We start from the raw sequence: 27795 nt of genomic DNA, 5'->3' as shown, positions 1-27795 counted from the left end.
ATCAAGGCCCGAAAGGGGTTGGGCCGATCCAAGTTGATTGAATACCTACTTCGTACCTTTCTTTTCAGAAAAATAATAATAATAAATATAGTTATTAAAAGAAAAAGAAAAAGAAAAAAGAAATCTGAAGTGGGGCCGTAGGAGGGCGACAAAGCATCCAGTCTGGATCCAAAGATAACAAAAAATGGAGGGTTGAATCACACTATGTTGAAGGGGAGAGCTCGAATCTCAAGTAAGTAAATGACTTGAAGTCTGTGTTCCACCTTTATTTCTTTTATAACTTAAAAGGACCACCCCACAAAAATTTAATTACTCGATATTCTCCGTTTTATCTCATTATTCTTATAAAAAAAAACATGTTTCGTTCCATTCTCAAACTGATACGACATCTCACAAAATCGATTCAAATACATTTAGAATCGATTGAATTGGTCAAGTTTTTTGAACTTTTAATCCTGAACCCGTGTTTTATGTGCAATTGAAATAAGGGTGTTCCTTTTTTTTTTAAAAAAAAAAAGTACACGTGATTTGGGAATTGGGACTTGTTGTAGTAAAGGGTTGCATTGTCTGTTTTTTTAAACCCCAAAAAAGAGGTCGATCCCATGATCCACAGTAAAGCTGAATCTGGGGTAAAATAGAATATATAAAAGTTAGGAGTGTACAATTTTGGAGACTCAAAATGAATCTTAAAGTGTAAAAGGATACAAAATTCATATATATATATATATATATATATATATATATAATATAAAGTATTAGCTTGTATGTAGATACAAAATTGCAGTTGATCTCATTAATTATTGAAATATTTGATGTGGAAATAATAATGAATACAATAAAATAAAAATAAAATAATATTTTGGATCCAGTATTAATGAATGGATCTTAATGTACATAAAAGGATAATATTTTTACTAATTTCAAGATTGTCTAAATCCCTTTCTAAAAAAAGGAAAATATTTTGTTACATAATATTACATAAATATATTATTTCCTTTGTTATTTTTCTATATATGGAGAGTTGAAAAAGGATGCACATTTTTTTAATCTTCATTAAAGTAATAACGATCATAAACTTTTTAAAAATTAAAAATTAAAACCAACCTAACCTTTCTCTAAACTAGAATGACATTCGTTTGAGATTCGTGAAACGATTGTACGACACTTGATCTAGTTCACGAGTAAGGTAGCTCATTTGAATTTGGGTGGCTGTTCAAACAAAGAACGTATGGCTTGAAAAATATTTAAAAAGAAAAAACAGAGCAATGTTATGAAAAGGGCTGTTTGCTTTTTCAAATGGAATATGTTTTCTGGTTTTGTATTTGAATCCATAGCCAAGTTTTGTGTGCGCTCTCTCTCTCTCTCTCTCATCCATGTTCTACATAAACCTCCTCTTCTCTTCCCCAACAGTCTGTCCTCAACCGCTCTCTCTCTAGCTTTCAAATCTCTCTCAGTTTGTTCTTTTTGTGCTGTTTTCGTAATACCCATTTCGTAGGAAACATCAAATGCTGTTTTTATTGGTTTGATATTTCTTAGCTGAGATTTTGAAACACTCTTCAATGGCGGATAGCTTTTACTGTACAGAGAGTGTCAATACTTGCTTTGATGAGCTTGAATGTAATGCCACAAACAATGAGTTTGAGCGAATCGAGTGTTTTGGATCCGGGAATTCGATGGTCTCTGCGATTCAGAGTGAACAGAGGATAAGAGAAATGGTTGAGCAAGAGATTCAGCATTTGCCTAGACATGATTATCTTAAGAGATTGCGCTGTGGGGCATTGGATTCCAAGTTTAGGAGAGCCGCTATTGATTGGATTTCGAAGGTACCCTTCTTTTTCCCCTTTTAAAACGCTCATGATTGAAGGAAACGCCTGGTTTTTGCTTACATTTTGCTCTGTTTTTCTTGATTTTGAACAGGCTCATGCCCATTACAGCTTTGGAGCTTTGAGTCTATGTCTATCTATGAACTACTTGGATCGTTTCCTCTCAGAATATCGCATGCCTGTAAGTTGCAAAACTCAAACACCCATTTCATTTCTTCTGGACATGGCTTGAAATTGTTCTTATCTATATGATTTAGATGGATAAAAGCTGGAGTGTGCAGCTGCTGTCAGTAGCTTGTATGTCTCTGGCAGCCAAGATGGAGGAGACAGAAGTTCCTCTTCCCATTGATTTACAGGTCAAATCATTTTAAACTCTTGCCTCTCTGATTAAGCTGTTTCATTCATGGATTTATGTTCTGAACTACAGGTTGAGGAACCCAAGTTCGTGTTCGAATCAAAAACCATTCAAAGAATGGAGCTGCTGGTTCTAAGCAGGTTGAAATGGAAGATGCGAGCCATTACTCCATTTTCTTTCATTGATTATTTCCTCACTAACATCACAGTTGAGCCGCACGAACCGAGGCTATCCTTATTCAAATCTTCACAGCTCATTCTGAGCACAATTAAAGGTGTCTTAGCCTTTTTCTTTCCATTTACTGTCCGTAAGACTCTGTTTCACTCCCAGAAGTTAACGTGTTTGATACAGTTCTGTTGCTTGGGATATTAAATGCATGCAGGCATTGACTTCTTGGAATTCAAACCCTCTGAAATTGCTTTGGCTGTGGCTATGTCTGTTTCTGGAGTAGTTCAAGCAGCAGACATCAATAAAGCAATCCTTGCTTTTCCATACATGGAGAAAGTAATACAAAAAAAAAAAAAAAAAAAAACGAGCTTTTCTCTCTTAAAAAATACATCTTTGTTTGTTGGGGTGCTTTGTTCTAAACGTTTGCTTTGTGGGTTGTTCTTGCAGGAGAGAGTAATGAAATGTATTGAGCTGATAAGAGATTTTTCATTGATTAGTAATGTATATGGGGTTGGTGGTTCGGTTCCTCAGAGCCCTATTGGAGTGTTGGATGCAGCTTGTTTGAGTTACAAAACAGAGGAATTAAAAGCAGGGTCGTGCGGTAATTTTTCTTCTTCTTCTCATGACAGTCCAGACAGCAAGAGAAGGAGACTAGACAGACCATGAAAGAACACACAAAACAGAGTGAAAAAAACAGAGGATGGATAAGGAATTACATCAAAAGTAAAAAAAGATTTGAAATTTCCACAATGTAAGTTTCAGATAGCTTGATAGAGAGAGAAAGGGGGGAAAAAACAGAGCAGAAAGCAGAGAACTGTTGAACTCCAAGCCTAAATTCACTTTTGTCCGCAGAATTTACTGTAAAAGAAGGAATCAGTTTTCCAAGAAGCAGAGGAAGAATATGAAAGAGAGAAGAACTGCCTGTGGTTTGTGCGCTTTTTATTCTTAGGGGTTAAAATAATTGAGTTATTGTATGGCAGAGCAGAACAGAGCAGAACAGAGGTGTTTTTTGGGGATTGAGAAAGAGGACCCACTTGGTCAAACGCTTCTCGGTTTGACTGTATGACCAGTCAAAATCTGGGATGGATCGCTCTGTAAGAACAAACTCTGTATGTGTATAATGATGATTCAAAAACAAACGGAAAAAAATGTTTAGCACTGATTTGTTTATTTGGTCTCTGTTTTCTTCTTAACTGCACAAAAACAGAGAGAGGTTGAATATTCAGCTGCCATTGCCATTTCTGAGGCGAACGGTCATGAATTCTTTAAGGACATTAATTAATTTGTGTGTGGAGCAGCCATGGTTGTCACTGACAACCTCCCACTCAAAAACAACAGACATTAAAGAACAATAAAGTTACCTTAAACGACAGATAAACATTGTCAAGCCCTCAAATGTTGTAAGTTTCCACTTGAACTCACACGTCCTTTCGAATATTTCTGTTTCTATCAAATAATTCAAACTATGAATTATTCCATTCCTTTAGTCTGTTTATAGGATGAACGTGTATTGGTTTAAACTTATTATTAAGAAATATATATTCCATTCTTGTGCTAATTGGGAAAAGTTTAGGGATTAAATAATTAACCGTGTGCAGATTTAATGGAGGATTCGTTTCTCCCCCATAAAATTGAAAGGAAAGGTCATGTTGTACTTAAATGAACTCATTTAGCTGTGTCCCTTTGTCTCATGTGATATTGCAGGTCATATTGTATTACTCGAGTTAGTTCCGAATTTGAAAGAAAAAGTTAGGATTTTCGAACCTCTCCCACAAATGATAACCTTTTGCTTACATAATATCACCCTTTTGAAAACTTGAACCATTCTTTCACTTAAGTTGAACATGCAAGCTTTGACATACCCTTAAATGAAATCGCACGGACTAATGGTTGTACCAATTATGACCCGCTAGTCGGATATGGAATGACTATAATGGTATCGAATCTCTAGCTTTCTAAGGCTAGATTCACCCATAACATAAGATAGCATAAATACGAGGAGATTATGTGTAAGAATATGGTGATGATGTGAAAGAAGGTATTAAAGAGTGTTTGTGTGTTAGTGTGGGTAATGGGTCCATACTCCAAACATATAATGTGAGTGCTTCTGCAAAACCTGGGTTAAGTTGGTGAAGATTCCACTGTCTCAATTACAAAAATAAGTGTTTTCTTTCTCTTTCTTTTTCGTTCCAAACATGCTCAGTTGCCCATCACGTGAGATTCCCATAAACAACCTATATTCTTCACCTTTTTTACAAACACAAATAGGGTTTCCACTTTGATCTTCCATCTCTCCTTCTTATTAGATAATATGTGTTACTGTGCCAGCGAGGACGCTGGCTCCAAGGGAGTGTGTTATGAGATCCTACATCAATTTGAGAAATAAACGAAATATTTCTCAAAAGAGTGTGTAAACCTCTCCCTATAGACACATTTTTAAATCGTGAAGCTGACGACAATAAGTAACGGGTTAAAGCGGACAATATTTACTAATGTTGGGCTTGTCTGATAAGGATGAAAACTTCTCCCATGTAAACACATTTTCACCCGTGTCCCATCCCATCCCATCTCCCCCTGGTATCTATGTTGTTTGCCTAACATGGGTCAGGCCGACAGATATCAGTGCTTTCGGCCCAATCTAAAGTTTCCCTCCCATCTTCTTGTGCGTGCGCTGGTCCGTATTATTTGGGCTACTCATTATTTCAGTTTAACTATATTCATCCTAAACTATGTATCATCATATTTAACCTATAAACTCGAATACAAATGAAGTCTATTTCCATAAAGTTATTCAACGTAAAATTGCTTATAACAAAATACGCTTAAGTTTGAAGTTCTTATTATCGAATCAACAAAATGGAAAGTGTGTTATAAGATCCCACATCAGTTGGAAAAGAAAACGAATAATTCCGGATAAGGATATGGAAACTTCTCCCTTGCTGACACATTTTAAAATCATGAGACTGATGGCGATACGTAATGGACCAAAACGGACAATATATATACTAACATTGGGCTTGGGTGTCTCCGGGTAGTGTGCGTTCAAGGACACTAGCCAGTAAGGGGGGATGGATCACGAGATCTCATCAATTGGAGAGATAAACAATACATTCCTTCTTATAAGAGTGTAAAAACCTCTCCCTAACAGACACACTTTAAAATCGTGAGGGTAATGCCTAACGAGCCAAAGCGAATAATATCTATTAGCAGTGGATTTGGACGGTTACATGTGCTTTATTTAGTATACATAGTAACTTTCAATTATTTGAAGTGTTTTCTAGTTATCATATCTTTAAATATATCACTCTCATTCCGCTCGATTGTGGAGGGGGAGGGATGAAGGAAGCTCAGGGGTACCCAATAAAAATAGAAATGGATTGTGCTTTAAGGAGAAACAATCCAGAAAGAACAGCTAAAGTGAGGCCCTCCATGTAATCTCTTGCACGTAAAGCACTTTCTTCCTCCATGTCTTTGATTACTCACGTTGTCCATCTCCGAATGTAATGGAAAATTACTCGCCCTCAATAACTGCCGACACGCACATATTATTGGCGTCTCAACTAAAATAACTTCCATTATCCAAACAAATGATTCTGCTCCTAATCGCCACTGCCCGTCCATTCCACACCACTCCCAATCACTCCTGCATCCAGCCCTTTATAAGGACATCCCCCACACATCATTAATAACCTCGAAAGCCATAAAGTTTTCAAGGATGGACCAGCTCCAGAATTGCTTCCAACCCGACATCCTAGGTTTCATATCACTTTCTTTTCTTTTGGGTCATGCCTATTCCTTTAGTTTATTATTGTTTTGTGATCATTCACCCTCCACCTAGTTGGGTAACCTTTTCTTTTGTTCTTAGGGTTGCCTCGTATCTCACTTTTGCCCCCCAGTGGGTCTCCTCATAATGGTCATGCAAAACTGGTTCGTAATACCTTTTATTTGCTTCATAAACCTTATAAATATATCATTAGTTGGCGAGTAGTCCAGTTTGATCCTGAGTTTATAAGTAAATAATACATCTTCGGAAGCATTTAAAAAAAAACTAAAAGTAAGACTACGAAGTTATTCTTCAAGTGAAGAGTGTAGTTACATTCAATAATTATTTTTTTTTTTAACGTAAAGAATTCAATAATTATTTTATAATTTAACCAGCTTGATAATTTTAATACAATGATTTAATGAAATGGGTAATGAATTTAATTTTGATAGATTAAAGTGGGGGAGAAGGGTTTAAATCATGCAATTTCAGAAGAAGAGATGAAGATCCGGCGAGAAATTGAGAGAGAGATAGAGAGAGATTTAGAGGAAGAGATTAAGGGAGGGATATACCAGCAGGCTCTCCGGCTGCGCCGCCTTTATCAGCACCGTATAAAATCTGGCGAAATTAACCCGCCGCTCAAAACCAAGAAGGAGCTTTTGGAGGTGAATATCAGCATCAAAATGGAAGGAGGGACCAAGATGGAAATCAAGGAGCCGCCGCCGCCGGTGAATTTCTGCCGGAGGACAGCCCGGTCCGACACCGCTTCTCGAACAGTACCGGAGGTGAAAAGGTTGGATTGGGTGAAGTCTCTCCGGTCGAGTGCAGCCCCGCCGGTTGTCGGGAAAAACGTTGGGTTTTATCGCAATAAAATGCCGCCGGTGCCAACTCATTATCAACCTAATTATTCGTTTAAAAGATTTTGATAATATCTAATTTTTTTAAAAAAATTAAAATTAATCTATTTTGGTTTCATTTGTTGTTCGGTGTGTAACGTGGAGGTGGCGTGTTTGTTTATGTATTTATTATTATTATTATTATTATTTGGAAATAATGGAAAATATTTGTATTAAAAAAAAACTTTTAATTAATGCAAAATTATACGGTTTGGTAATTATAAGTTAATTTATTTTTTCTAATATTTTTAATATTGAAAAGTAACGCTTGGACGTCCAAATTATGGGGAAAATTAAATAAAATATTTAGCTATGGTTTAAAGAGGCTCTACAAAGCAAGTTATAAAGAAATGAAGATAAATAATGATTGGGCCTACTCCGACATATATAAAAAGGCCCAAATTGAATGAGTAGGCCCATGGTGATGATCAAGAAAGCTCTATCTGCCCTCTGGCCAATCTTACAGGTCTACCTGCCCCCACACCCACTTTTTGATTTATTTATTTTATTTAAAAGGGAAAATAAAACAGAAAAGGAATGAAAGCCCAGATTGGGCGAGGTCAGGCAATCTAATCAAATGGGGCAGGCAAAGATTGCCCCAATTTTGGGACACTGAAACGTCCTACTCAATCCACCTTAAAACAACCCTCCCACATCTTCCATCTTAAACCTATAATATTTCACCATTAGTCTCACGATTTTAAAACTATTTGTTTGAAAGAGATTTTCACACTCTTATAAACAATGTTTCGCTTTCCTCTCCAACCGACGTGAGATCTCACATAAACAAACACTATTATGTTCTTTGATGAGTATTACTGAGAGAATTAATCCCACGAAAGCTTACGCTCAAATTGGACAATATTATATCATTGTAAAGACACGAAATAGGACAAAAGAATCAATGTCTTTGTTTTTTTTTTTTCCGATGAAATGTGGATGTGGGTTTTAGAGAGCTTACAAAAGGCTGAAACAACCCGTCACTTCTCATATGGCTGAAATGATCCGTGGTTGCTTTATGGGTATGATTATATATTAACAAACGAAACTACACTCTCCATCACCATATTCATATCTTTGACTTTGACTTTGACTTTGACTTTGACTTTGACCGGGCATAAATATTTCCTCTCTCCCCACATTGCTTTCTTGCTCGCAGGTTTTGGTTGGCCATTAAAAATGGACCACATTTTCAACATGCTCCTTTGTTTGGATAAAACACCAACCCCCTGTCTAAGTACCTTTTTTAATCCAAAAACCACAAAAAAACAACCTTGTTTCCTTAATTGCTTCTACGTTTGAATCAACAAATTTGAACAAACAAATAATGCTTCAAATGTTGTAATTAATGCACCAAAAATCGCTGGAGGGTTATATGACCATCCATAAATTCTTACATAACCCAAAATTTAAACTTTTAATTCTACTGTGGTAATATGGTAGACATTATTGTTTTTTTTTTGTGTGAATTTACTCTGCAAATATTGTCAGTTTGACCTATTATGTATCGCTGTCAATTTCACGGTTTTAAAATGTGTCTGATAGAGAGAAGTTTACACACTCTTATAAAAAAATATTTATCGTTCTCCTCTTCAACCGATATGAGATATCTCAATCCACTCTCTTGGAGACTAAGCGTCCTCACTAGCATACAACTCGTTGTCTAGCCCTAATATTAGTTATAACAGTACAAGCCCACCACTGGCAAATATTATCCATTTTGGCCCGTTACATTATCACCGATGCATCTTACTAGAGAGAAATTTCTAGACTCTTATGATAGAATGTTTGATTACTCTCTCCAGCCGACGTGTGATCTCACGTGAACATATTCTTCCAATTTTATAACAAATTTAAGTGTAAATGTGTAATGAAAAAGGATTTTTGTGAAGAAAAGAAGTGAACTCACGATGGAGGAAGAAACCAAAATATTGTAGGGAAGGATGAAGTATAAGAATGGGAGACAAAAGAAATGGCGAAAAACCAAAGAATTTTAAGAGAAAAGATTTAAAACAAAAATGTGGCAGCTAGGAGTGCCCACATGTTCCCTTAGAGAACAGATGAAAACGAAAAGTGTTCGAGACCAAAACATTGGATCTGTCGACCAATAATATCCAACACATCACAAAAACAACCCCATATGTTTTTTTTTTTCTTTTAATCCCAAAACCCACAAAATAATTAACAACATTAATGACGTAGAGAAAGAAATTAACGTTGAGAAGAGAAGTGGGAGATGGATGATATCCATGGCGGGCATGCCTAGCTGATGATACCCATGGAGGGCATGCCTAGCTAATGATCCCCATGGCGGGCATGCCTAGCTTCTTGAAGGAAGAGGATATAAATGGCAACAACAAAGGGCGTTTCAAGAGCTTTCTTGAACAGTGTAGGATCAAACACGTTGGTGTTAGTCCCAAATCCCGTTCTGTTTTCTTTTCTTAGATTCCACGAAAGAGAAAAAAGTGAATTAAGTCAACTTTTTCAAGACTAAAAAAAGGTTTAATTAATTAACAATAGAAAATGAACAATTAAGGCATACTAATAATTAATATAAATTAAACCTACAAATAATAATAATAATTGGATATATTAGATATCCATATTCCAATTAATTAACACGACCCAGAAAACAAAGAAGAATGTAGAGAATTGGAGATGAAAATGATGGAGCCCTAAATTCAAAAATCCCAGAAGATAAAACTTTTTTTTTTTTTTTTGATGGGTTTGATTCTAGGGTTTCTTACCAAGAGTGTTCTTGTTATTATGCATCCACACTTTAAGCACGTGCCGCTTCACTCCGGTCTCGTTACAGAACTGCTGCACCAACGCCTCGTCGTGTTTTTGGATCCTCCACCCCAATGTCTCCGCCAGTCCCAGCATTCTGTCCTTCTGTTCTTGTGTGAACTTTGTTCTAAATCTCTTCCTCCCTAAGCTGCTACTCCCTCCCCCGCCACCGCTCGGATTCGACATGTCCTCCTGCTCCTCCCTGCTCAGGGTGCAACCGCCGCCGCCGCCGGAGGTGGAGGGGAGAGCTAGAGGTCTGTGGTGTGGTGCCACGTGGAGGTACCCAGCTGGGGTTCGGTAGTAAGGAGAGAACTGACTCGGGTGTGGCAATAGAAATGGCTCTGCGATTCCAAGTCCAACACCAACCGCGGTGGCGTTGAGGTTATCCGTCTCCTTGCGGTGGAAGTTGCGGTGGCAGTTGCAGGCGGCGCATTTAAGAGCGTCGAGAGTTCCTTCAGCTCCAGATGCTAGAAATTCGCCGCAGCCGTCAAGGGCGTGACCTCCAATGCCAACCGCGTGATTCTTTAAGCACTCTCTGTACTTGGGTTTCCTCTGTCCACTTGGGTCCGTACTGCTTGGGGTTTTGACTCGCCCACCTGAGTTACCCTGTAAAGGGTCGTAACTCGCTGCCGCGGCCGCCGCCATGTCCATGTCGTCGTCGTGGTCATCTTGATCTTCGAAATCCATGGCGGAATCGGAGGCGAAAAAAATGAAATTGGAAAAGGGGGAATTGAGAAAAAGATGGTGAGAAGAAGTTTAAGGGAGATTTGAGAGGAGAAGATAAGAGGAGTGAGAAAATGTGGCCATCATTTTTCCACTCTGCAAAAAAAAAAGCTGTCCTTCTTCACAGGCCTTCATATACTTTGCCGTTTCTTAATCCCACTCCCTACCAAATAAATCTCCCGCCCCCCAAGTTTTAAATTACTGCGCAGTAAAAAGGTAACAAAAAAGGGTGAATTTCTAATTTACAAGAAGAGAGAGACTGAAGGCCACGCGCTGTAACTCAAAACGACTCTGAAACGGACCGACGTGAGGTGAGGTGGGTTGCTTTCAGAAAGACAGTGGACGGAGCGTGGGGTGGCGCGTGGGTGTAATGGTGTGAAACAAATATGAAGATTCAGTGTGGGTGTTTGAAGACAATGACACGGAATTACGTAGGAAAAAATAAATTGTCGGCATTTAAGGCAGCTGCCTACGTGCAATCATCTCCGACATGGGTGACGCGCTCTTGGCGTCAACAAGCATTAAATACCACCGTGTCCCTAATCCAGGGTTTGAGCTAAGGGGATGGATAACCTCTGCTTTTGTTTTTTAGCACACCTTCTATTAGTGGCGCGTCTGAACTACGCGCTTCCTCGGACAGAAAAATGGTGGTGGTGTGGAGTGTTGTAGAAGTGTCACAATCTTACCAACCAAAGCCACTCACTTTGCTGTCTTACAAAGGAAATGCATTTTAATTCTTAATTAAATCCCACGAACGGCACTTTTTTTTTCTAATTATTTCCGTAAATATCATAATCGTATTAGTATCCAATCAATTAATTTCATTATTTAAATTTATATTTTGGTTTCATCAGATCCTATCTATCTAGTTGCAGGGGAACGAAACATTCATTAAGAATGTAGAAACCTCTTCTCAGTAAATGCGTTTTAAAACCATAAGACTAACGGTGGTACGTAACAGTCCAAAGCAGACATTATTTGCTAGCAGTGAGCTTGTGCAGCGAGGATGCGAATTTCCAAAGGGGGTGGATTGTGAGATCCCACATCAGTTGTAAGGAGAACAAAATATTTCTAACAGTGTGAAAACCTCTCTCTAATAGAGGTGTGTTTCACGATACATAATAGACAAAACAGACAATATCTACTAGTATCTTATCGATTCTGTTTAGGATTAGCAACTCCATTAAATCATAACCCTGTCCACGTCTCCCAAAAAGGGGATAAAATTAAAACATGACAAATTTACTTGGAACAAAATACAAATAAAACAAGTTACCAAACATGAGTGAAATTAAGATTTAAATTGCGACAAACTCATCAAACGTTAATGCAGCTTAAAGGTAAGGGCACGAAGAACCGTGTGAAACAGTTGCAAACTGCTTAGATAAACGAAACCTAGAAAGAGTGAATAATGAAGGCTAGACATAAAGTTATTGCTTAATTAAGTAAAAAATTGTGATGGGGAATATGATTATAGACTCTAAAGAAAGCAAACATTATGAGTGTGTGTGTGCATGCCACAAAAATAAACTCCCTAATCTCAAACCCTAATACAATAGGATTTAACCTTGTTTCTTCATTGCCTATGCATGCTGCTCTCAATTTAACATGCCACTGTTTTTAACTTGTTTATGTAGGCTGTCCTTTTGTCTGTTGCTTCGCCTTTGATTCTCTATTTATGGCGTCTCATCCTCACAACTTCACTCACTCTCTTACCCTTTCGGCTCTAGAGTTTTGTTGGGCCTTGTCGTCACCATCTCATCTTGTCTGCCCTTTTAATCCTAGGGACTCCATTAACACTTTGGTTAGGTTAATGAAGAGAACCACCATATAATTAAATTTATGTCGGGTTAGAAATCATGGGAGGGCTCCCTTAATTGAGACTTGACTCCTTTAGAGCCCTCGAACAAAGGGAATTAGCCAATGTTGGACTTCTCTCCCAACAATACTCAACAATCCTCTCATCGAACAAAGTACACCATAGAGCTTTCTCTGAGGCCTATGAACCCTCAAACAATCTCCTCTTAATCGAACCTCAACTCTTTTATGGAGTCGTCGAACAAAATACATAATTTGTTACACCTTTTGTTCGACACTTTAATCATTTTGAACTACACTTTCGAAGCTTACAACTTTTTTGTTTGACATTTAGAGTTTTATGACATGGCTAAGTTAAAGTGACGAGTCTCAAAATGTCTCATCCCAATGGATATAGTTTTTCTTATTAATAACCTTAATTTTTTCTTTAATTAGTCAACGTGTAAAACTACTCTCTCAACAATCTTGAACGGGTAGCTATGAAAATGAGACCGATAGACAAAGGGACAAGAATTATGTTCTTAAATTTCACCTTTTTGTTTTTGTCTTTTTTTTTTTTTTTTCACAGATTATTGTAAGAAAACAAATGAAAAAGAAATATAAAAAATTAATTAATTTAAGTCGAGTAGGTTAATCTCAGTCGTCCCATCGCAGTGCTGACGCTTATTTGATAACAAAAAGCCAAACCTTTCCCGAGGAAGAGAGAGAAATGAGAGACACACACAAACACACACACACTTCCAAATGCTTGAGGTAGAACACCAAAAAACACCCCTAAATTCAATGGAAACACAGACAAAAACAAGAAAAAGATAAAATTCCAAGGCATTCCAGTCTAATCACATCAAAATCATCAATACCCTTCAATTATTTCAACTTAAACACACAAATAATTAGCTTTTGACCCATTTTTAAACAAAACCCTTTTCATATTTGAGGAAACCCTTGTGGAAAAAACACAACTTTTCTTGTGATTTTGTGTTCTAAACAAATGGGTATTATGATTAGTTGAATTCCAAGGCTTGTTTTTTTTTTTTTTTTGTCTGCCATGTAATTTGTTGTGTGCATGGATTTAATAAGTGGCACGCACGAAACCACCAAAACCCATTCGATTTTGGTTGCTTCCAGACAATGATTTTTCGTATCTTCTCTGTAACAATGAAAATGTTTCTTTCTTTTATCGCTCTAAGAATTGTTTGGTGCAGTCGAAAGTTACAGTTTTTTTTACTATACAACGAACCAGATTTGATAACTCGGACCAGAAGTTATTGTCGAACATGAGTCAGCTTTCTCGAATCATGGCTGCCTTGCCAATTTTTCTGTACCTATTTTGCATTCCTACTGTGTTTCCATCTCTAGCTGCCTGGATTTCTAGTGTTCATCAAATAATATCAAATTTTTAAGCTAAACCTCCCAAATTTAACTATCTTAAACCTTTAACCTCCTTCTTCCCTTTCACATACAATTCAAATATGTTCAATCTTAATTATTTAAATTTTTAATTCTATTTGTTTATGTATTTTTACATATTTCCATAGTAGATCATTATCAAACCAATTTTGTTAGCTTATTTTATTAAATCTACTAAATTTATCATAATTTAAAGATTATCGATTCCAAAATTTTCTTTACAAATTGATTTATTTGTATCCGTATATTTTAATTGTGTTCATTACAAACAAAATCAGAAAAAGAAAAATGTGTAGGTGGGCGTATGTTGTATGGGAGAGAAATGAAAAAAAGTGAGGGAAAAGGAAAGGAGTTGGATGGGTTGAAGTGGAGAGGAAAGCACTAATGAGTGGGAGAAGAGGGTTCAAGTTCCGGAGGCATGGCGATTGATGATCCATTAAAAGGGGCAAAGATGAACATGTGACCCTCAAACGCACACCCAAACCAAACCAAACGGACCGAGACTCAGACAGACACATCTGACGGGACGTGCAGCTGACATGCAACCAGACCAGACCAAACCAAACCCAACCCAATCCTTAATCATGTCTTTACTGTTTACACACACAAAGGGAAAGAGGGAAAGAAACACAGTCTTTCTCTTTGGCTCACATCACATCATCAACAAAAACATCTCCATCCACCCTCGTCTCTGTTTTGTTTTTTGGTGGGGGATCTGTCAGCTGGCGGGAAACCGCTAAAAAACACGAAATTGCATGAGAAAATAACCACACTTCCTCTTCCTTCTCCGCTAAAAATAAAGTTACCATCTTTTTTTTTTTTAAGTGGGAGTAAGAACGGGACGGGGAAATTGAAAACGGTAGAAAAAAGAGAGAGGGAATTGCGGGAAAAAGGGAGGGTGGATTGTGACAGGACGGGAGAAGGAGTGGGACGACCGTGATTTCCATTTCAATATTCTTTTGCAGCCTTTTCATAAGCAGTGGCCCCCAGAGCAGACCACACCAGGCCACACCACAGACCCCCTCAGCTTGCTTCTCGCTCACTAACTCAGCCCCACCTCCTCCCCCTACCTCTGACATTGCCACCATGCGAGACACTGCTTTCGTTGACATTTACTTCAATTCTAATTTACCAATATGAATGCCATCTAAACCCAAGATGAAGAGGATTAGGTGGGCATGTCTGGGGAAGATTACAGCATATGAAACTTCCATTATATGCTTCCATATTTGGGGTTGACACCGCCAAGTGCTTCCCCCACTACCATCTACTTTGTGTACCTTAATGGAATAATCATTCCATCCCTCTCCCCCATCTTCATCATCAAAATTATTAACATCAAACTCTAACTCACTCACTCACTAACTAACGTACCGATATTGTCTTATTTAGATTCTCGTCTATTTGGGAGAAGTTTCCACACTTAATATGAAATAGTTTGTTCCACTCTCCAACTTATGTGAGATCTCACAATTCACCCTTTTAGGGATCAATATTCTCACTGGCACACCGCCCACAATCCACCTCTTTGGAGATTAGCATCCTCGCCTGGTACCTATCTCTGATATCATTTGTACATATCCGACTATTAGCGAGAGATTTCCACTCTCATAAGAAATACTTGGTTCTCCTCTACAATAGAATCACACAATACACCTTTTTGGGATCAATGTCCTCGCTGACACACCACCCGATACCTGATTTTGATACCATTTCCAAATGAATCGAGTAAGAAATTGAAACTTGATTAGGGTTTCAAGATGGGTTAGGGTTGGCATTAATGCCATACACTCATCTTCTTCCAAAGGGATGATTAAAACAATTGAATAATTTCTTCTAGGGACAAAAAGGAGACTAAATACGAACCCATGATAGCTTAAATTGAACAAAAGCAAACACCGACATACCTTAATGAAAAGTTCGATAGATAGGTGTTAATAGGAAGCTTATATTACATTAAAACTATAATCATGACAGAATTGCGTTACCAAAATGCAATCATTTAATCATACAATACAATTGCATACTTTGTAGATTTGATGAGAGTGTGAGCTGTTAAAGCCTAAAGACATCCATTTTAGGAGAATATTTCAGGACTATTTATGTGATGACATGATTAAAGAAAAAAAGAAAATTCCATCGCACCCAAAAAGTGATGGGCTTGACGAAGATAGGCTTGGGCTCACTTGTCTCGATAGAACAGGCCCAGAAAAGAAGTAGAACAAGAGGCATCAGACTATGATGAACCCTATCATTCCTTTAAAAAATTTGCCCAATTATGATAGCAAACAGTTTTAGTGGCACGATGAAAGAATGAAATAATCTGTACGAAAAGGAAGACACCATGTACACTCAATTACACCGGCTGTATAGCTCGCAACTCAGGTATCTCCTGCAGGCATTCCACAGCACCATTGTAGTTCAAGAACCCCATGAACCAAAATTCATGGTTGTCACCAGAGATTATCTGTATGTACTTTTCAGCAGGATTCATTCCGCTTGAGGAAGGATTCACTGCCTTTAGCTGCTGTAATGGGATGATTACCTGTTTTTTTTTTTTCAATAAAGATCGAATATGTTCATAAGCATGTGGGGTTACGAAAGTTTTAATTTTTTTAGAAGCCCAATACCTTGTAATAGCTCCATTCGGTTTTGCCGTCGGACTTGTATGAAAGGGGATTGTTGCTACAGTATGCAAGCTTGGCCGTAGATACGTATAATACGCCCATAACAGGACCGACAGAGGTTGACAAGTAACATGAAAACGAGCTTTGGAGTTTTTCCTCGGGTGTTGTATCGAAGGTTTGTTGGAAAATGTTGTCGTACCCACCTTCTGCCAATACTTTGGTCACTTGTGCAATTCTTCCCAGTGCTGCGTCCGCAAAACTTGGACTTGTTTTCACTGATTCATGAAAGTATGCCCAACTTTCAATCATATCATACAACATTAATATCAATATTCATTATTTTAAAAAACGTTCGCTAAAGAGAGGTTTCTATATTCTCATAAGAAATGTTTTGTTTCTTCTGGAACGGATGTGGAATCTTACAATCCATCCCCAAACCTTTTGTAATAGACGGTCTGATGTCTAACTCTGATACCATGTGTAAACACCAAGTCCACCTTTAGTAGATATTTTAAACATTTATAATATCCCAAGCTCATCCCTAGTAGATATTTTCTCTTTTTCGTTTCGTATCGTTGTAAGCTTCACTGTTTTAAAAAAAACTAGGAACGAGGTTTTCACACTCTTATCAGGAATGATTCATTCCCCTCTCCAACCGAGTGGGGTCTCACAATTTACTCGTTGGCACTCGTTCCTCTCTCCAATCGATGTGAGATCTCACAATCCACACCCCTTCTGGATCTAATGTTCTTACTGGTACTCACCGCTATTAGATATTATCCTTTTTAAATTTTTCCTTTCAAGTTTACCCTAAAAAATTCTAAAACTCTGTTCGTTAATGAGAGATATCCATATTTTTATATTTATAAAATGAACAAAAACAAACAAACCAAAATGGTAGGAGTAGACCAACCTTTAAACATGACAATTTTTGCTCACTTCCTTGGGGAAAATTGGATAATAAAGGGAATAGTTTGTCCTTTTCAGCCGCAATTAGGTAAATGAATAGCAATACCAAAAACAAAAAAAAACATACAATGTTGCCACGTGTTGCCAGCCAGATCCTCGGCCTTTTTGGTAGCTTCCCCGACTTGCTTTCCCCATCTCCCAAGCACGGTCCATAAAGAATCCACCGTCTCTGATCAAAACGCATTGAAACATTTACCACAAGGGTGCTACAACTCACACAAAAGAAGCAAACATAGCCGCACATTAAAATACCCTTGATGGAAGTTGAAGAGGAAGGAGGCGAAGAAGCATGCGGATTCGACCCGTAAGCATTGCAAGCAACAGAAGGAGATTGGGTCACCAAATCGTTGCTCCAATGCACCGATTTCTTGGACCCCGAACACGGCGTTGAAATCGCACCTTGTTCGTTCTGCCTCGGAACCTGACGCTCTGACTCCATCACCAAATTCCCCCAATTCCCATCTCCCTCCTCTTTTCCATCGGATCTTGGGCTCGTCGAGATCGGACCTTTCTTCCCACCCTCCTCCTGCTTCGGCTTCTCCATTAACACAGTTTTCGGAGTCTGTGTTCCTCTATTTTACTCCAACCAAACTTCCAAATACAACAAAGGCTAATTGGACCATGAACACCCCCCCGTCCCTACTTTTTAGCGCGCACCTCAACCTAATTGGATCTCGTGCCGACGCCTTTACATCATCCACCTTCTTCCAATTTCTTTCTCCATTTCCCATGCAATAACCTAATTTTAGGATAATTCTATTTGTAATCTTAGGAGCTTTTTAAATTTTCAATTCCAACAAATTAAATAAAAAGAAACGTCCTTTAAAAGGCTTTTAAATCATAGTAATAAATTATAGTTTATCATATATATTATATTTGATGTGTTATTATTGCCTTATTATCATATCTATCTTTCCATTTATTATTATTTCCATTTATTACTGTTTCCATATTCTTGTAATTCATCTGATTATAAATAAGATAACTTTCACACTATCTAGACGTGGTGGATTAATCAAACATTCACAATACCCCAAATGGATAATATTAAAAAAATATATATGTATTCATAAAAACAATTGTCATTAAATATTAAAATAACGGCCATGTATGAATTTACTAATGAAATAATGATAGTAAGAGAAGAAAAAAATCAAACTTTTAAGATGGTTTTGTCTATTTTGAACATAAGCTCTCATCGCTTTGGTTTCGGCTTCCCCAAAAGGCCTCATACTATCGGAGATAGTATTCCTCACTTATAAGCACATGATCAATCCCTAACTTAGCCAATGTAAGACTCACTCCCAATAATTCTCTCCTTAAACAAAGTACATTATAAACCTCCCCTGAGGTTTATGGAGCTTTCGAATAGCCTCTCCTTAATCGAGACTCGACTTTTTTCTCTAGAGCCCTCGAACAAAGTACACCATTTGTTCGACACTTAAGTCACTTTTGACTACACCTTCAAGACTCGCAATTCTTTGTTTAATATTTGAGGATTTTATTTTCATGGTTAAGTTCAAGTATGACTCTAATACCAAATGTTAGAAATCATGTTTTTAACTTTGGTTTATGGGTTAAATAATATATATGGTCATACATTAACAATTTTTTAACTTAATAATAATATGATATTTTTATGCATACCATGGAAATTTTATTTTTTTTAGCTCCCATTTATTATACTAAATCAACTTAGACAATACAGATGAATTAAATTAGGGCCACAATTTTAAATACTTCATTTTCCGGAGGTGGAATTGAAAATAATTTGATCTTTTTCCATTTCTGGCGGTTACCAAACTCCACTTTCTTTCCGCAAACGCCTCAACGGCTACATACACGCAAAATATGAATTAAATATTTCAACGGAAATAAATGCATGTTCTTGGAATTTGCGGCAGTCTGATCCAATGATATTCCGCCACCTGTACTCGTATTTTGACATCCTGGCCTGAACTAACGTTTATCAGAAAATTGCAAACTATCTGGCTACGCCGTGTACGACTGGAACACGGTAAGAGACAAGAAAGCCATGTCCACCGACATGTCTATAAGCGACACGTGGCGGATCCAACTGGTGGATTATGTCATGTACAAATGTGTGATTTTGATCAGGGTTGTCATAGTTCAATTAGTACACGTGTCAGAATCTGGATTGCTCGCGTACTTGGTTTACATGCATCGGATTCGTCTAGCCTATTTATATGCAGAACAATGGATTAGAAGCAAAGCAAATTCCGTGAGCCAACGTGTTCGATTCTGCTGTCGTTTGGCGCTTTTCATTTTTCTTTCCTGTAAAGACGATGGGATTCTCTGGGGTTCGATTTATTATGGTTCTTGCTTTGTTGGCAGCCACGTGTATGGCTCAGGCGCCGGCGCCGGTACCGGCACCAGCACCGACTCAGGGTCCTTCACAGCCTCTACCACCGGCACCAGCCACGCCGGCTCCTTCTTCGAGTCCGGCGTCGCCCACACCCGCTCCGGAGACTAGTACGCCTACTCCAGCTCCAATTACTCCTTCTGGGTCTCCTGCCGGTGGTCCTGTTGTGCCACGTGTCGCTTCTCCTCCTTCATCAGCGCCGGAAGGACCGCCAGCAGACAACCCAACCGGAGCAGCATCGCAGATCGGCAGAGCGGGTACGTTGGGGATGGCTGTGGCTGGAAGCCTGTTGGCAGTGATGTTAGCAGCCTAGATGATGGGAGTGCATTTGAATATGGTTTCGATTTATTTATATTATCTGTTGTGTGTTTTTTGTATTTTGATAGTAATGATTATTTGAGGATTCTTTTGTTGTTGTGATGAACTCATTTATATTCATTTAAATTTAGGAGAAATGAATCCTTTGTACATCCGATTTAAGATGATGAATAAGAGTTTCATTTTTTATCGGTGTTTATAAATGTTAGACGATAGAAAGTTCCATTTCACTAATTTAAAAAATGATTATTTATTTATAATCAAATAATACTCTTTCTATTGATATGAAATATTTTGGAGAAGTCTAAAACAAGGTTACGATAGCTTAGATTCAAAGTAGATAATATCATAGAGAGTTGTATTCATCTAACAATAAACAATTGTGATGACACGGTCTAATGAATGGTATCAAATTCCAACGACAACCCACGGTTTCCTTGTGTTCATCTTCTTCCACCTTTTACTTGGAAACTTGTTTGTTTCTATTTTATTTATAACCCTCAATTAATAATAAAACAAAATACTTTTAAATAATTTTCCAACGACCACTTGGCGATTTTCATTCCCCTTATTGCGGAATGGGCCACAATAGGAAACGGTCCAGACCGGCAGCGCCTGGGGGCGGCGTTGAACTCTAGTGGCGGAGATAGATGGATGAGAATGCCTATTGGGCGGCTTAATTGCCCAACTTCAAATAATGATTGAATTGTTGAACAAATGATGATGGTTGTAAAGGAGTGAGAGCTTTTTTTTCCAAGCCAAATATTTGACTTCGAGCCATTCATTTGGGTTCACTTTTTAAACCCTTAGTCCCCCTTCTGCATATCAACATTAAAAATCTTATCTTTCTTCTTCTCTTTACTTGATTGATCGCCACCATATGGCCACTTACCCCGCCGTCATCGCCGCCGTGGACTGTCAAAAACAAGTCCATTCATGGCCGCTCTGCCGATCTCTCATCGAATTCCTCATCCCCACTTGTAATTGTGCCTTCGCTGAAGAAGAGCCAACGTATTCCTCAAAGCCCTTATTCCCCTCTTCCGCCACCGCCGCCAATTCCGTCGCTGGCAAAATATTCTGTTACCGGAGGAGAAAAGTCAACTTCTGCGGAGGAAATCTATTTCGGCTCATTTAGAAAATTTTATCATGAATTTGAGGAATATCTCTCTGTTTGAGGTCTTTTAAAAAAAGAAAAATAACTAGAGTTTAGGCTTAACAATATCATGTCAGGATAGAAGTCAGTAATTCCTAACAAATTCTTTATTTATTAGTGTGTAGGATGTACTTTGTTGGGTACGCATTGAGGCAGTAGACTTCGGCAACGGACGTGGAGATGCTACAGCAGATGGAGACGGCGACGGTGAAGAGCTCTTTGTTCATCTTTGTTCTAATCCTTTTGAGCTTGTGTTTTTTTGGGCAGCTTTTGATGTTACAGTGGCCCTATCTATGCCACCACCACCTGTCGTTTCGATGAACATTATACAAATTATATGTAATTTAAAACTTTAGCCTCCGCAACTATAACAATGTCATATCTAGACAAAATGGGAAAAAATGAAGTTAATTAAATGATAAATAATAATAATAATAATAATGTCAACATTTACCGAAGTTTCATTCCATTTTTCTATTTTAAAGTATTATTACACGACTGAAGAGACTAAAAATAGGCAAATTCAAGACGGAGAAACATTGAGAAGCGACCCATAAAACGGAGTGTATTTATTTGTCAATCATTAAAAAAGTGTTAGTACTTCATGTTTTCTACCTCATAAATAGAGGAGGTCAATTTTATTCATGGAGATCCATCTCGAACGGAAAGAGGACTCGAGGACTCCCCGTTTAGATGGTGAGAGGGGTGGGGATTCCTCAAAATTTTTTGTGGAGAATCTCTGCCCTAATCCCGATAAAAATAAACGAAAAATGTTGCATGAAACGTCGGAATTTTAGTAAATCAAACAAGTTGAGGGGGTATTTTTCTAAAATTGAACCTCATCTTTTTGGGCAAAGATATAAATAAATAGACTTTGTCGGTATTCAGAATTGCTTATCCATCTGGATTGAGCTGACACCATAATCAGAGTTGATGGGCCCTTTACACATAGGCCCATCATAGACTTTGGACCATATTTTGATTTTTTACTTTTCAACACTGTTACACAACCCGGCCCATTTCGGCTTTGTACTTATTTGTCGGCTAGCCTGTAATGATATCATTTCTCATTTCTTTTTCCAAAAAATAATTATTTTATTTTCCTTTTATTTTGTCAAAGTTCATTTATTTTTAAATAAAATTATTCATCTATTCTATGTATTTCCATGAAGGGAGTTCCAAAAGTCACATGTCGGGCTCTCCATCATGTTTCTAAAGAGTCTTTGACCAAAATTTGACTATAAATTTGACTAAGTGACATATCGGCTAACTGTAAACAATGTTTCGTTCTCCTTTTTAATTGACGTGGGACCTCACAATCCATCTTATCTTTAGAATCTAGTGTCTTTGCTATCACTCGTTCTTCTTTCTTATCAAAGTGGGAAACTAAATTCAAATCCCGAACGGAAAAAGTGCAAGTATACACATTCATAGTGAAACATGAGGACCATAAACCAAGTAGAATATATTATATTGAATGTAGGCGTCACCTCTGAAAAGCCCTAAAGCTTTTAATTCCCACAAACTTTGAATTGTAAGATAAGAGCGAAAGGTGGAGGGTTTTATGATATATAAACACATGAGAATTGAAATAAGCACGTAGAAATGGACCCAAGAAAGCAAGAGGGACCCTACAACCAGCTGGGTGCGATGGATTGAATGGAACCCGACTTTATTTGGGAATAGGAACTTGTTGAGGATTATTGGGAGTGAGTCCATATTGGTTAATTTAGTGGAAGATCAAGTATTTATAAATGAGGAATACTATCTCCATTGGTACGAGACATTTTGGGGAATTCCAAAGCAAAGACATGAGAGCTTATGCTCAAAGTGGACAATATTATATCATTGTGAAGGTCCGTGATTCCTAACAGAACTGTACAGCACCCCACTCGACTAGGCTTTGCCAACACCATCGCATACTTTTCTTGCCTAAACCCTATGCAAAACAACAACTAAGGTCTGAGTTAAATCAGTGTCCCCTACGGGAAAAACCATCACCACACATCACATCCCAATTCAATGCCCCTTTTTTCTAATTTGGCTTCTTCCCCCCCTCTCTCTCTCTCTCTCTCTGTTCAGATTCTTCTCCCCTCTAAACCCTAGCTACCATGTACCTAACACTTCCCCCACCTTCTTGTATATTCACTTTAAAAAAGAGAGGGAAAAAGGGCTCTTTTTCTTCCACCCAAAGAACTATTTTGAAAGAAAAAGTTGAGAATTGTGATTGTATAGTGTTTGGATACATGATGAAATGATGGGAGATTATAGAAGTTGTATGAATAGTTTAAGATTTGTTGTTGATTGAAATTGACATTGATGGGATTGTGGGCAGGGAGCGGAAGGTTTGGAAACATGTTTGTGCATGGGAATAGTGGTGGTTCTTCATGAGGTGTTTAATTGTTAGATAGGCAGAGAAAGAGAGGGTTTGAGTCTGAGTTTGAGTTTTGAGTACCAAAATCAATGAATGTGGAGAAGAAGAGAGGAGAATTGCATGTCTTTTTGTGGGAGTCAAAGGCATAATGAGTATGTCCCTTTCTAATTACAAATTTGAGGACATCATCCATACTGTTTCTTCAACTCTTCTCCACCTTTCTTTTCTCCCTAACTCATCTCTCTCACCTAATCCTTTTTCCATCTCTTCTTCTTTAAATTATCCTTCCAAATCTTGGGAACAAACCAATTGGTTATGGATTTGTATCCATATGTGCACGTAATTTGCACCCATTTGCACCAAATCTGATATCATTGAAGAGAGGAACGAGTATCAGGGAGGACGCTGAGCTCTAAATGGAGTGGATTCTGACACCCCACACCGATTGAAAAAGAGAACGAGTATCAGCAAGGAGGTTTAAAATTTTTGAGGTGGAGTCTTAAATGGAATATTCTACTTGTATTGTGTAATAAAAATGGACGATTTTGAAAATAATTAAAAAAATATATATAAAAGAAAAAAAAAAAAAAAAAGAAGTCTAATCTGAATTCGTTTGTTTTTTAGGAAGGCTAACGTGAAAGTAACTATTTATCGGTTTTCTATTTCTGTCGGTTTGCTGGCGATGAACTGTACCGGTCCCGATCCCGACGTAGTGGCGGCCTAGTTAAGTCGACTTCAACAAAATCACTCCCGGCTTTCATGAGCCGAGCCGAATAGCCAAGCCGACTAGCCAAGCCACAGTTCACATATCACATCTTTCAAAAATTTGAGCCAAAATATGTTTGAAAAATGTCTTATTTTCAATTAACTTTTTTTTCAAAAAAGGTAAATAGTTGGATTTTATTACTGAACTAAGATGATGAAATATTTTGCTAAAATAGGCCTAAATTTCATCATTGTAAAAAAATAAGCCTACATTTCATATAAGATAAAATAAACAAAAAAAAAACATTATAATATATTTCAGAAACAAACCCAAATTAAATATTTTAAGCATTTTAAGCATTTAATATAAATAAAATAAAACTTCTAACAACCAATCTAATACGTGACAATATTTTACAGAAACTTAGAATAATTAATTAATTTAAAATTTAGATTGCTATAACTGCACAGACAAAGTATCAAAAAGAGATTTATTTTTTCCTTTTTATTAATTCCAAAACTGTCCCTATACATCCGTTTTAAAAGTTGGCTTTAGACGGGGGCCGTAATTTGCATTTGGTGTGAATTTGAGACGAATTTGGCTTTCTCAAACTACAGTGAGCCCAACCACAGTTAGATTCTAACCACGAGTTGGATTATTTAAAGAGAGAGAAAGTATTAGTCTAATCGTAATCGGGCGGAAACTGCCCTCGTCTTCGTCTTCTTCTTCCTCCTCTTCTTCATCATCTTCATTGCGCACTCTAATAATGCAGTAGAGAGAGAAACGACCAAATTAAAGAGAGAGAGAGAGAGAGAGAGAGAGAGAGAGAGAGTTGTTCTTGGGCAATGAATCAACCAATCCTCTGTTTCTTCTTCTTGTTCTGTAGGCTGAGTTTTTGGGTTTGATTTCGCCATTCGTGAGGGTCGATTTGAATTGGGTTTTGTTGGTTGAATCTGAATTTTGATGGGTTCAGAGAGGGAAGGAGGATCTAAGAAGATTGAGAAAGATCCAGGAGAAACAACAGGGAATTTGTACAGAGTCGGCCGAGTTTCATTTATGGAACATCCTCTGTTTCTTCCATTAACTCTAAACCTGTCTGCTACTTCCAACCATTGTTTGAGCTCCTAAAAATTCTCTCTTTACACTTCAAACAAACAACGCCTCGACAGTTTTATTAACAGGATTTGATCCGATTCTGGGATTTGTTTCTTGAATTTCTTCCGTCATGAAGAGACATGGCAGCTCAGATTCCTTGGGCGCTCTGATGTCCGTCTGTCCTAATTCAGGTTTTAAATATAAACAACAATTTTGTTTTATATGTTCCTTTCTGCTTAATTTCCATTTTCCCGACATCCCCATGTGATCTTATTTCTTGTCCCTTTTGGACCCAATCACTTGCAAGAATCTTATCAGTACTTAATTGCAGAGGAACAGAGTCCGAGAAACCGCCATGTTTATGGCATGGAGTTTCAGTCGATGTTGGAGGGCTTAGACGAAGAAGAAGGGTCCATTGAAGAACACTGTCATTTGGGCGGGAAGAAAAGGAGACTGGGCGTAGATCAAGTCAAGGTGTTAGAGAAAACATTCGAGATTGAGAACAAGCTCGAACCAGAGAGGAAGGTGAAGCTCGCTCAAGAACTTGGCCTGCAACCGAGGCAAGTGGCTGTTTGGTTCCAAAACCGCCGAGCCCGTTGGAAAACTAAGCAACTCGAAAGAGATTATGGCGTTCTCAAAGCCAATTATGACACTCTCAAGCGTAGCTTCGATACCCTTCAACAGGATAATGATGCTCTGCTTAAACAGGTCCATAACAGGATAATGATGCTCTGTTTTTAATTTTTCTGAACTTTTAAGGTTATAGAATTTGTCGTATTGATTTTTGTTTTTCTGTTTCTATTCTTTAGATTAAGGAATTGAAATCAAAGATTCAGGAAGAGAAGACGGAGAGCAATTTATCAGTAAAGGAAGAGATTTTCGCTTTGGAATCGGACACTTTTCTAATAGAACAAACCAACAATTCTCTACCAGTCGATCTTATTTCTCTTCCAGCTGCTTCTGATCAATCCGATGACTTCAACTACGAGAGCTTCAAATCCGCCGCCGTCGCCACTGACGTTGACGGCGGTGATCAGAGAGTTGAAGTGTCGTTGTTCCCTGATTTCAAAGATGGGTCATCGGACAGTGATTCAAGCGCTATATTGAACGAAGACAACAGCCCAAACGCTGTCGTTTCATCTGCGGGTGCTGGAATCCTTCAAAGCCACCACCAAATTCTGTCGTCTCCGGCGTCGTCTTTGAACTGCTTCCCGTTTCAAAAGGCTGCTTATAATAATGCACAACAATTTGTGAAAATTGAAGAGCATAATTTCTTCAGTGGAGAAGAGACCTGCAATTTGTTCTCCGATGAACAAGCTCCCTCTTTGCAATGGTGCATCCCCGATCAGTGGAACTAAAGAAAAACGCCGGCCAAAAAAAAATTCCGATCACCGGAGATAATCTAGTCTTGGTAATTTGAATTGTGCAGATATTATTATTAATAAAAAAAAAAAACGGTGGGATTGGTCGGAGAAGGAGCAGCTGCCAGCTCCGACGAGAGAAAGACGGTGGAGAGAGAGAGTCTTCACCGGAGTGAATCTGTAAAAAGGAAACTTTAGAGTTCGATCTCGATGATTAGGAACGAATGTTGTAATGAACAAATAATCCTTCCCTTTTGCTTTTTTATTTCACTTTTTTTTTTCTTTTTAATTTTCAATTTTACTAAATCAAATTCTCATATTGTTCGTTTTTTAAAACTATTAAAACTTTTTAATTTAATAAATTTTAAAATTTTAATTTGTATTTAATAAAATTCTTGATGGATATTTTTAAAAGTTATTATTACAATTTTGGAACTTGGAAACTTGCCACTTAATATATTTAATTATTTGGATATATTATAATCATTAAAAATGATTATCTTTTATCTTAATTTTTACTAATTAAATACCCGAATTAGTCATAAAAATAAATTATTTGGATATATTTGCATTTATTAATGTTTTAAAATTAGATAAAATTCAAAAGAAGTGAAATTAAGCTCAACCTTCATACATTTCCTTTTGAAGAGATTTAATGATGGGAGCATTAAGCAATAATGCCTTACTTTACTACATTAAATCCATCTTAAACAAATATGTTCAGCTTAATCTGATATTAACCTAATATTAATTATAACACTCACATTTAATTTGGAAATTTTATTAATGTATGAAAAATGGTTAAAAGAAAAAGAAAAAACATTAAAAAATAAGAGACCTATGATTGGTTGGTTAAAAAACATAGGTGGGACCACATAGCCGCAGCTTTTTTTTTCTTCTTTTTTTCTTTTTACCTTTTAAAATCATCAGTACGTTAATTCCCAAAATACCCTCGCTTCCAACTTGAACCGACTTTTATTTGTTTTTTTTTTTTTAATTTAAAATTGAATTCATATAATATGTTAAAAAAAAAAAAAAAAAACTTATGTATTTATTTAATTAAAAA

General features: G+C 37.4%; 6 protein-coding genes across 6 annotated transcripts; 4 read left to right on the top strand and 2 right to left on the bottom strand.

The window, feature by feature from the left end:
- The first annotated feature begins 1333 nt into the window (after positions 1-1333).
- Positions 1334-3516, top strand: LOC111497143 (cyclin-D2-1-like). Its single transcript, XM_023147817.1, has 6 exons — positions 1334-1823; positions 1918-2004; positions 2081-2179; positions 2251-2452; positions 2561-2682; positions 2794-3516. The coding sequence occupies exons 1-6, from the start codon at positions 1560-1562 to the stop codon at positions 3010-3012; spliced, it is 993 nt and encodes a 330-aa protein (XP_023003585.1). The 5' UTR covers positions 1334-1559; the 3' UTR covers positions 3013-3516.
- Positions 3517-6043: 2527 nt separating this feature from the next.
- Positions 6044-7132, top strand: LOC111497292. Its single transcript, XM_023148056.1, has 3 exons — positions 6044-6101; positions 6212-6273; positions 6562-7132. Exons 1-3 carry the CDS (start codon positions 6062-6064, stop codon positions 7033-7035), a joined length of 576 nt encoding a protein of 191 aa, XP_023003824.1. The 5' UTR covers positions 6044-6061; the 3' UTR covers positions 7036-7132.
- A 2577-nt stretch (positions 7133-9709) lies between these two features.
- Positions 9710-10690, bottom strand: LOC111497291 (zinc-finger homeodomain protein 1-like). Its single transcript, XM_023148055.1, has one exon. It carries the CDS (start codon positions 10477-10479, stop codon positions 9739-9741), a length of 741 nt encoding a protein of 246 aa, XP_023003823.1. The 5' UTR covers positions 10480-10690; the 3' UTR covers positions 9710-9738.
- A 5403-nt stretch (positions 10691-16093) lies between these two features.
- Positions 16094-17883, bottom strand: LOC111497290 (GLABRA2 expression modulator-like). The gene is made up of 4 exons (XM_023148054.1): positions 17592-17883; positions 17407-17508; positions 16374-16645; positions 16094-16288 (listed from the first exon to the last, which is right to left on the bottom strand). The coding sequence occupies exons 1-4, from the start codon at positions 17881-17883 to the stop codon at positions 16100-16102; spliced, it is 855 nt and encodes a 284-aa protein (XP_023003822.1). The 3' UTR covers positions 16094-16099.
- Positions 17884-19645: 1762 nt separating this feature from the next.
- Positions 19646-20035, top strand: LOC111497414 (classical arabinogalactan protein 4-like). Its single transcript, XM_023148199.1, has one exon. The coding sequence runs from the start codon at positions 19646-19648 to the stop codon at positions 20033-20035; it is 390 nt and encodes a 129-aa protein (XP_023003967.1).
- A 4973-nt stretch (positions 20036-25008) lies between these two features.
- LOC111496978 (homeobox-leucine zipper protein ATHB-6-like) lies at positions 25009-27028 on the top strand. The gene is made up of 3 exons (XM_023147578.1): positions 25009-25559; positions 25700-26076; positions 26178-27028. The coding sequence occupies exons 1-3, from the start codon at positions 25499-25501 to the stop codon at positions 26724-26726; spliced, it is 987 nt and encodes a 328-aa protein (XP_023003346.1). The 5' UTR covers positions 25009-25498; the 3' UTR covers positions 26727-27028.
- Positions 27029-27795: the final 767 nt, after the last annotated feature.

Source organism: Cucurbita maxima, unplaced genomic scaffold (genome assembly GCF_002738345.1).
Source record: "Cucurbita maxima cultivar Rimu unplaced genomic scaffold, Cmax_1.0 Cma_Scf00023, whole genome shotgun sequence".
Taxonomy (NCBI): domain Eukaryota; kingdom Viridiplantae; phylum Streptophyta; class Magnoliopsida; order Cucurbitales; family Cucurbitaceae; genus Cucurbita; species Cucurbita maxima.
This window is presented reverse-complemented; position numbering and strand designations above follow the sequence as displayed.

What these genes read in the sequence shown, in the direction of transcription:
- LOC111497414 (XM_023148199.1), top strand. Translation starts at nt 19,646, where the DNA reads ATGGGATTCTCTGGGGTTCGATTTATTATGGTTCTTGCTTTGTTGGCA.
- LOC111496978 (XM_023147578.1), top strand. Translation starts at nt 25,499, where the DNA reads ATGAAGAGACATGGCAGCTCAGATTCCTTGGGCGCTCTGATGTCCGTC. An exon ending in GTCCGTCTGTCCTAATTCAG is followed by an intron (nt 25,560 to 25,699) that starts GTTTTAAATATA and finishes ACTTAATTGCAG; the next exon opens with AGGAACAGAGTCCGAGAAAC. An exon ending in ATGATGCTCTGCTTAAACAG is followed by an intron (nt 26,077 to 26,177) that starts GTCCATAACAGG and finishes TCTATTCTTTAG; the next exon opens with ATTAAGGAATTGAAATCAAA.
- LOC111497143 (XM_023147817.1), top strand. Translation starts at nt 1,560, where the DNA reads ATGGCGGATAGCTTTTACTGTACAGAGAGTGTCAATACTTGCTTTGAT. An exon ending in CTCTTCCCATTGATTTACAG is followed by an intron (nt 2,180 to 2,250) that starts GTCAAATCATTT and finishes TCTGAACTACAG; the next exon opens with GTTGAGGAACCCAAGTTCGT. An exon ending in CATTCTGAGCACAATTAAAG is followed by an intron (nt 2,453 to 2,560) that starts GTGTCTTAGCCT and finishes AAATGCATGCAG; the next exon opens with GCATTGACTTCTTGGAATTC.
- LOC111497290 (XM_023148054.1), bottom strand. Translation starts at nt 17,883, where the DNA reads ATGGAGAAGCCGAAGCAGGAGGAGGGTGGGAAGAAAGGTCCGATCTCG. An exon ending in CTCTTCAACTTCCATCAAGG is followed by an intron (nt 17,509 to 17,591) that starts GTATTTTAATGT and finishes CGTTTTGATCAG; the next exon opens with AGACGGTGGATTCTTTATGG. An exon ending in CCGAATGGAGCTATTACAAG is followed by an intron (nt 16,289 to 16,373) that starts GTATTGGGCTTC and finishes AAAAAAAAACAG; the next exon opens with GTAATCATCCCATTACAGCA.
- LOC111497291 (XM_023148055.1), bottom strand. Translation starts at nt 10,479, where the DNA reads ATGGATTTCGAAGATCAAGATGACCACGACGACGACATGGACATGGCG.
- LOC111497292 (XM_023148056.1), top strand. Translation starts at nt 6,062, where the DNA reads ATGGACCAGCTCCAGAATTGCTTCCAACCCGACATCCTAG. An exon ending in CTTCCAACCCGACATCCTAG is followed by an intron (nt 6,102 to 6,211) that starts GTTTCATATCAC and finishes TTTTGTTCTTAG; the next exon opens with GGTTGCCTCGTATCTCACTT. An exon ending in ATAATGGTCATGCAAAACTG is followed by an intron (nt 6,274 to 6,561) that starts GTTCGTAATACC and finishes TAATTTTGATAG; the next exon opens with ATTAAAGTGGGGGAGAAGGG.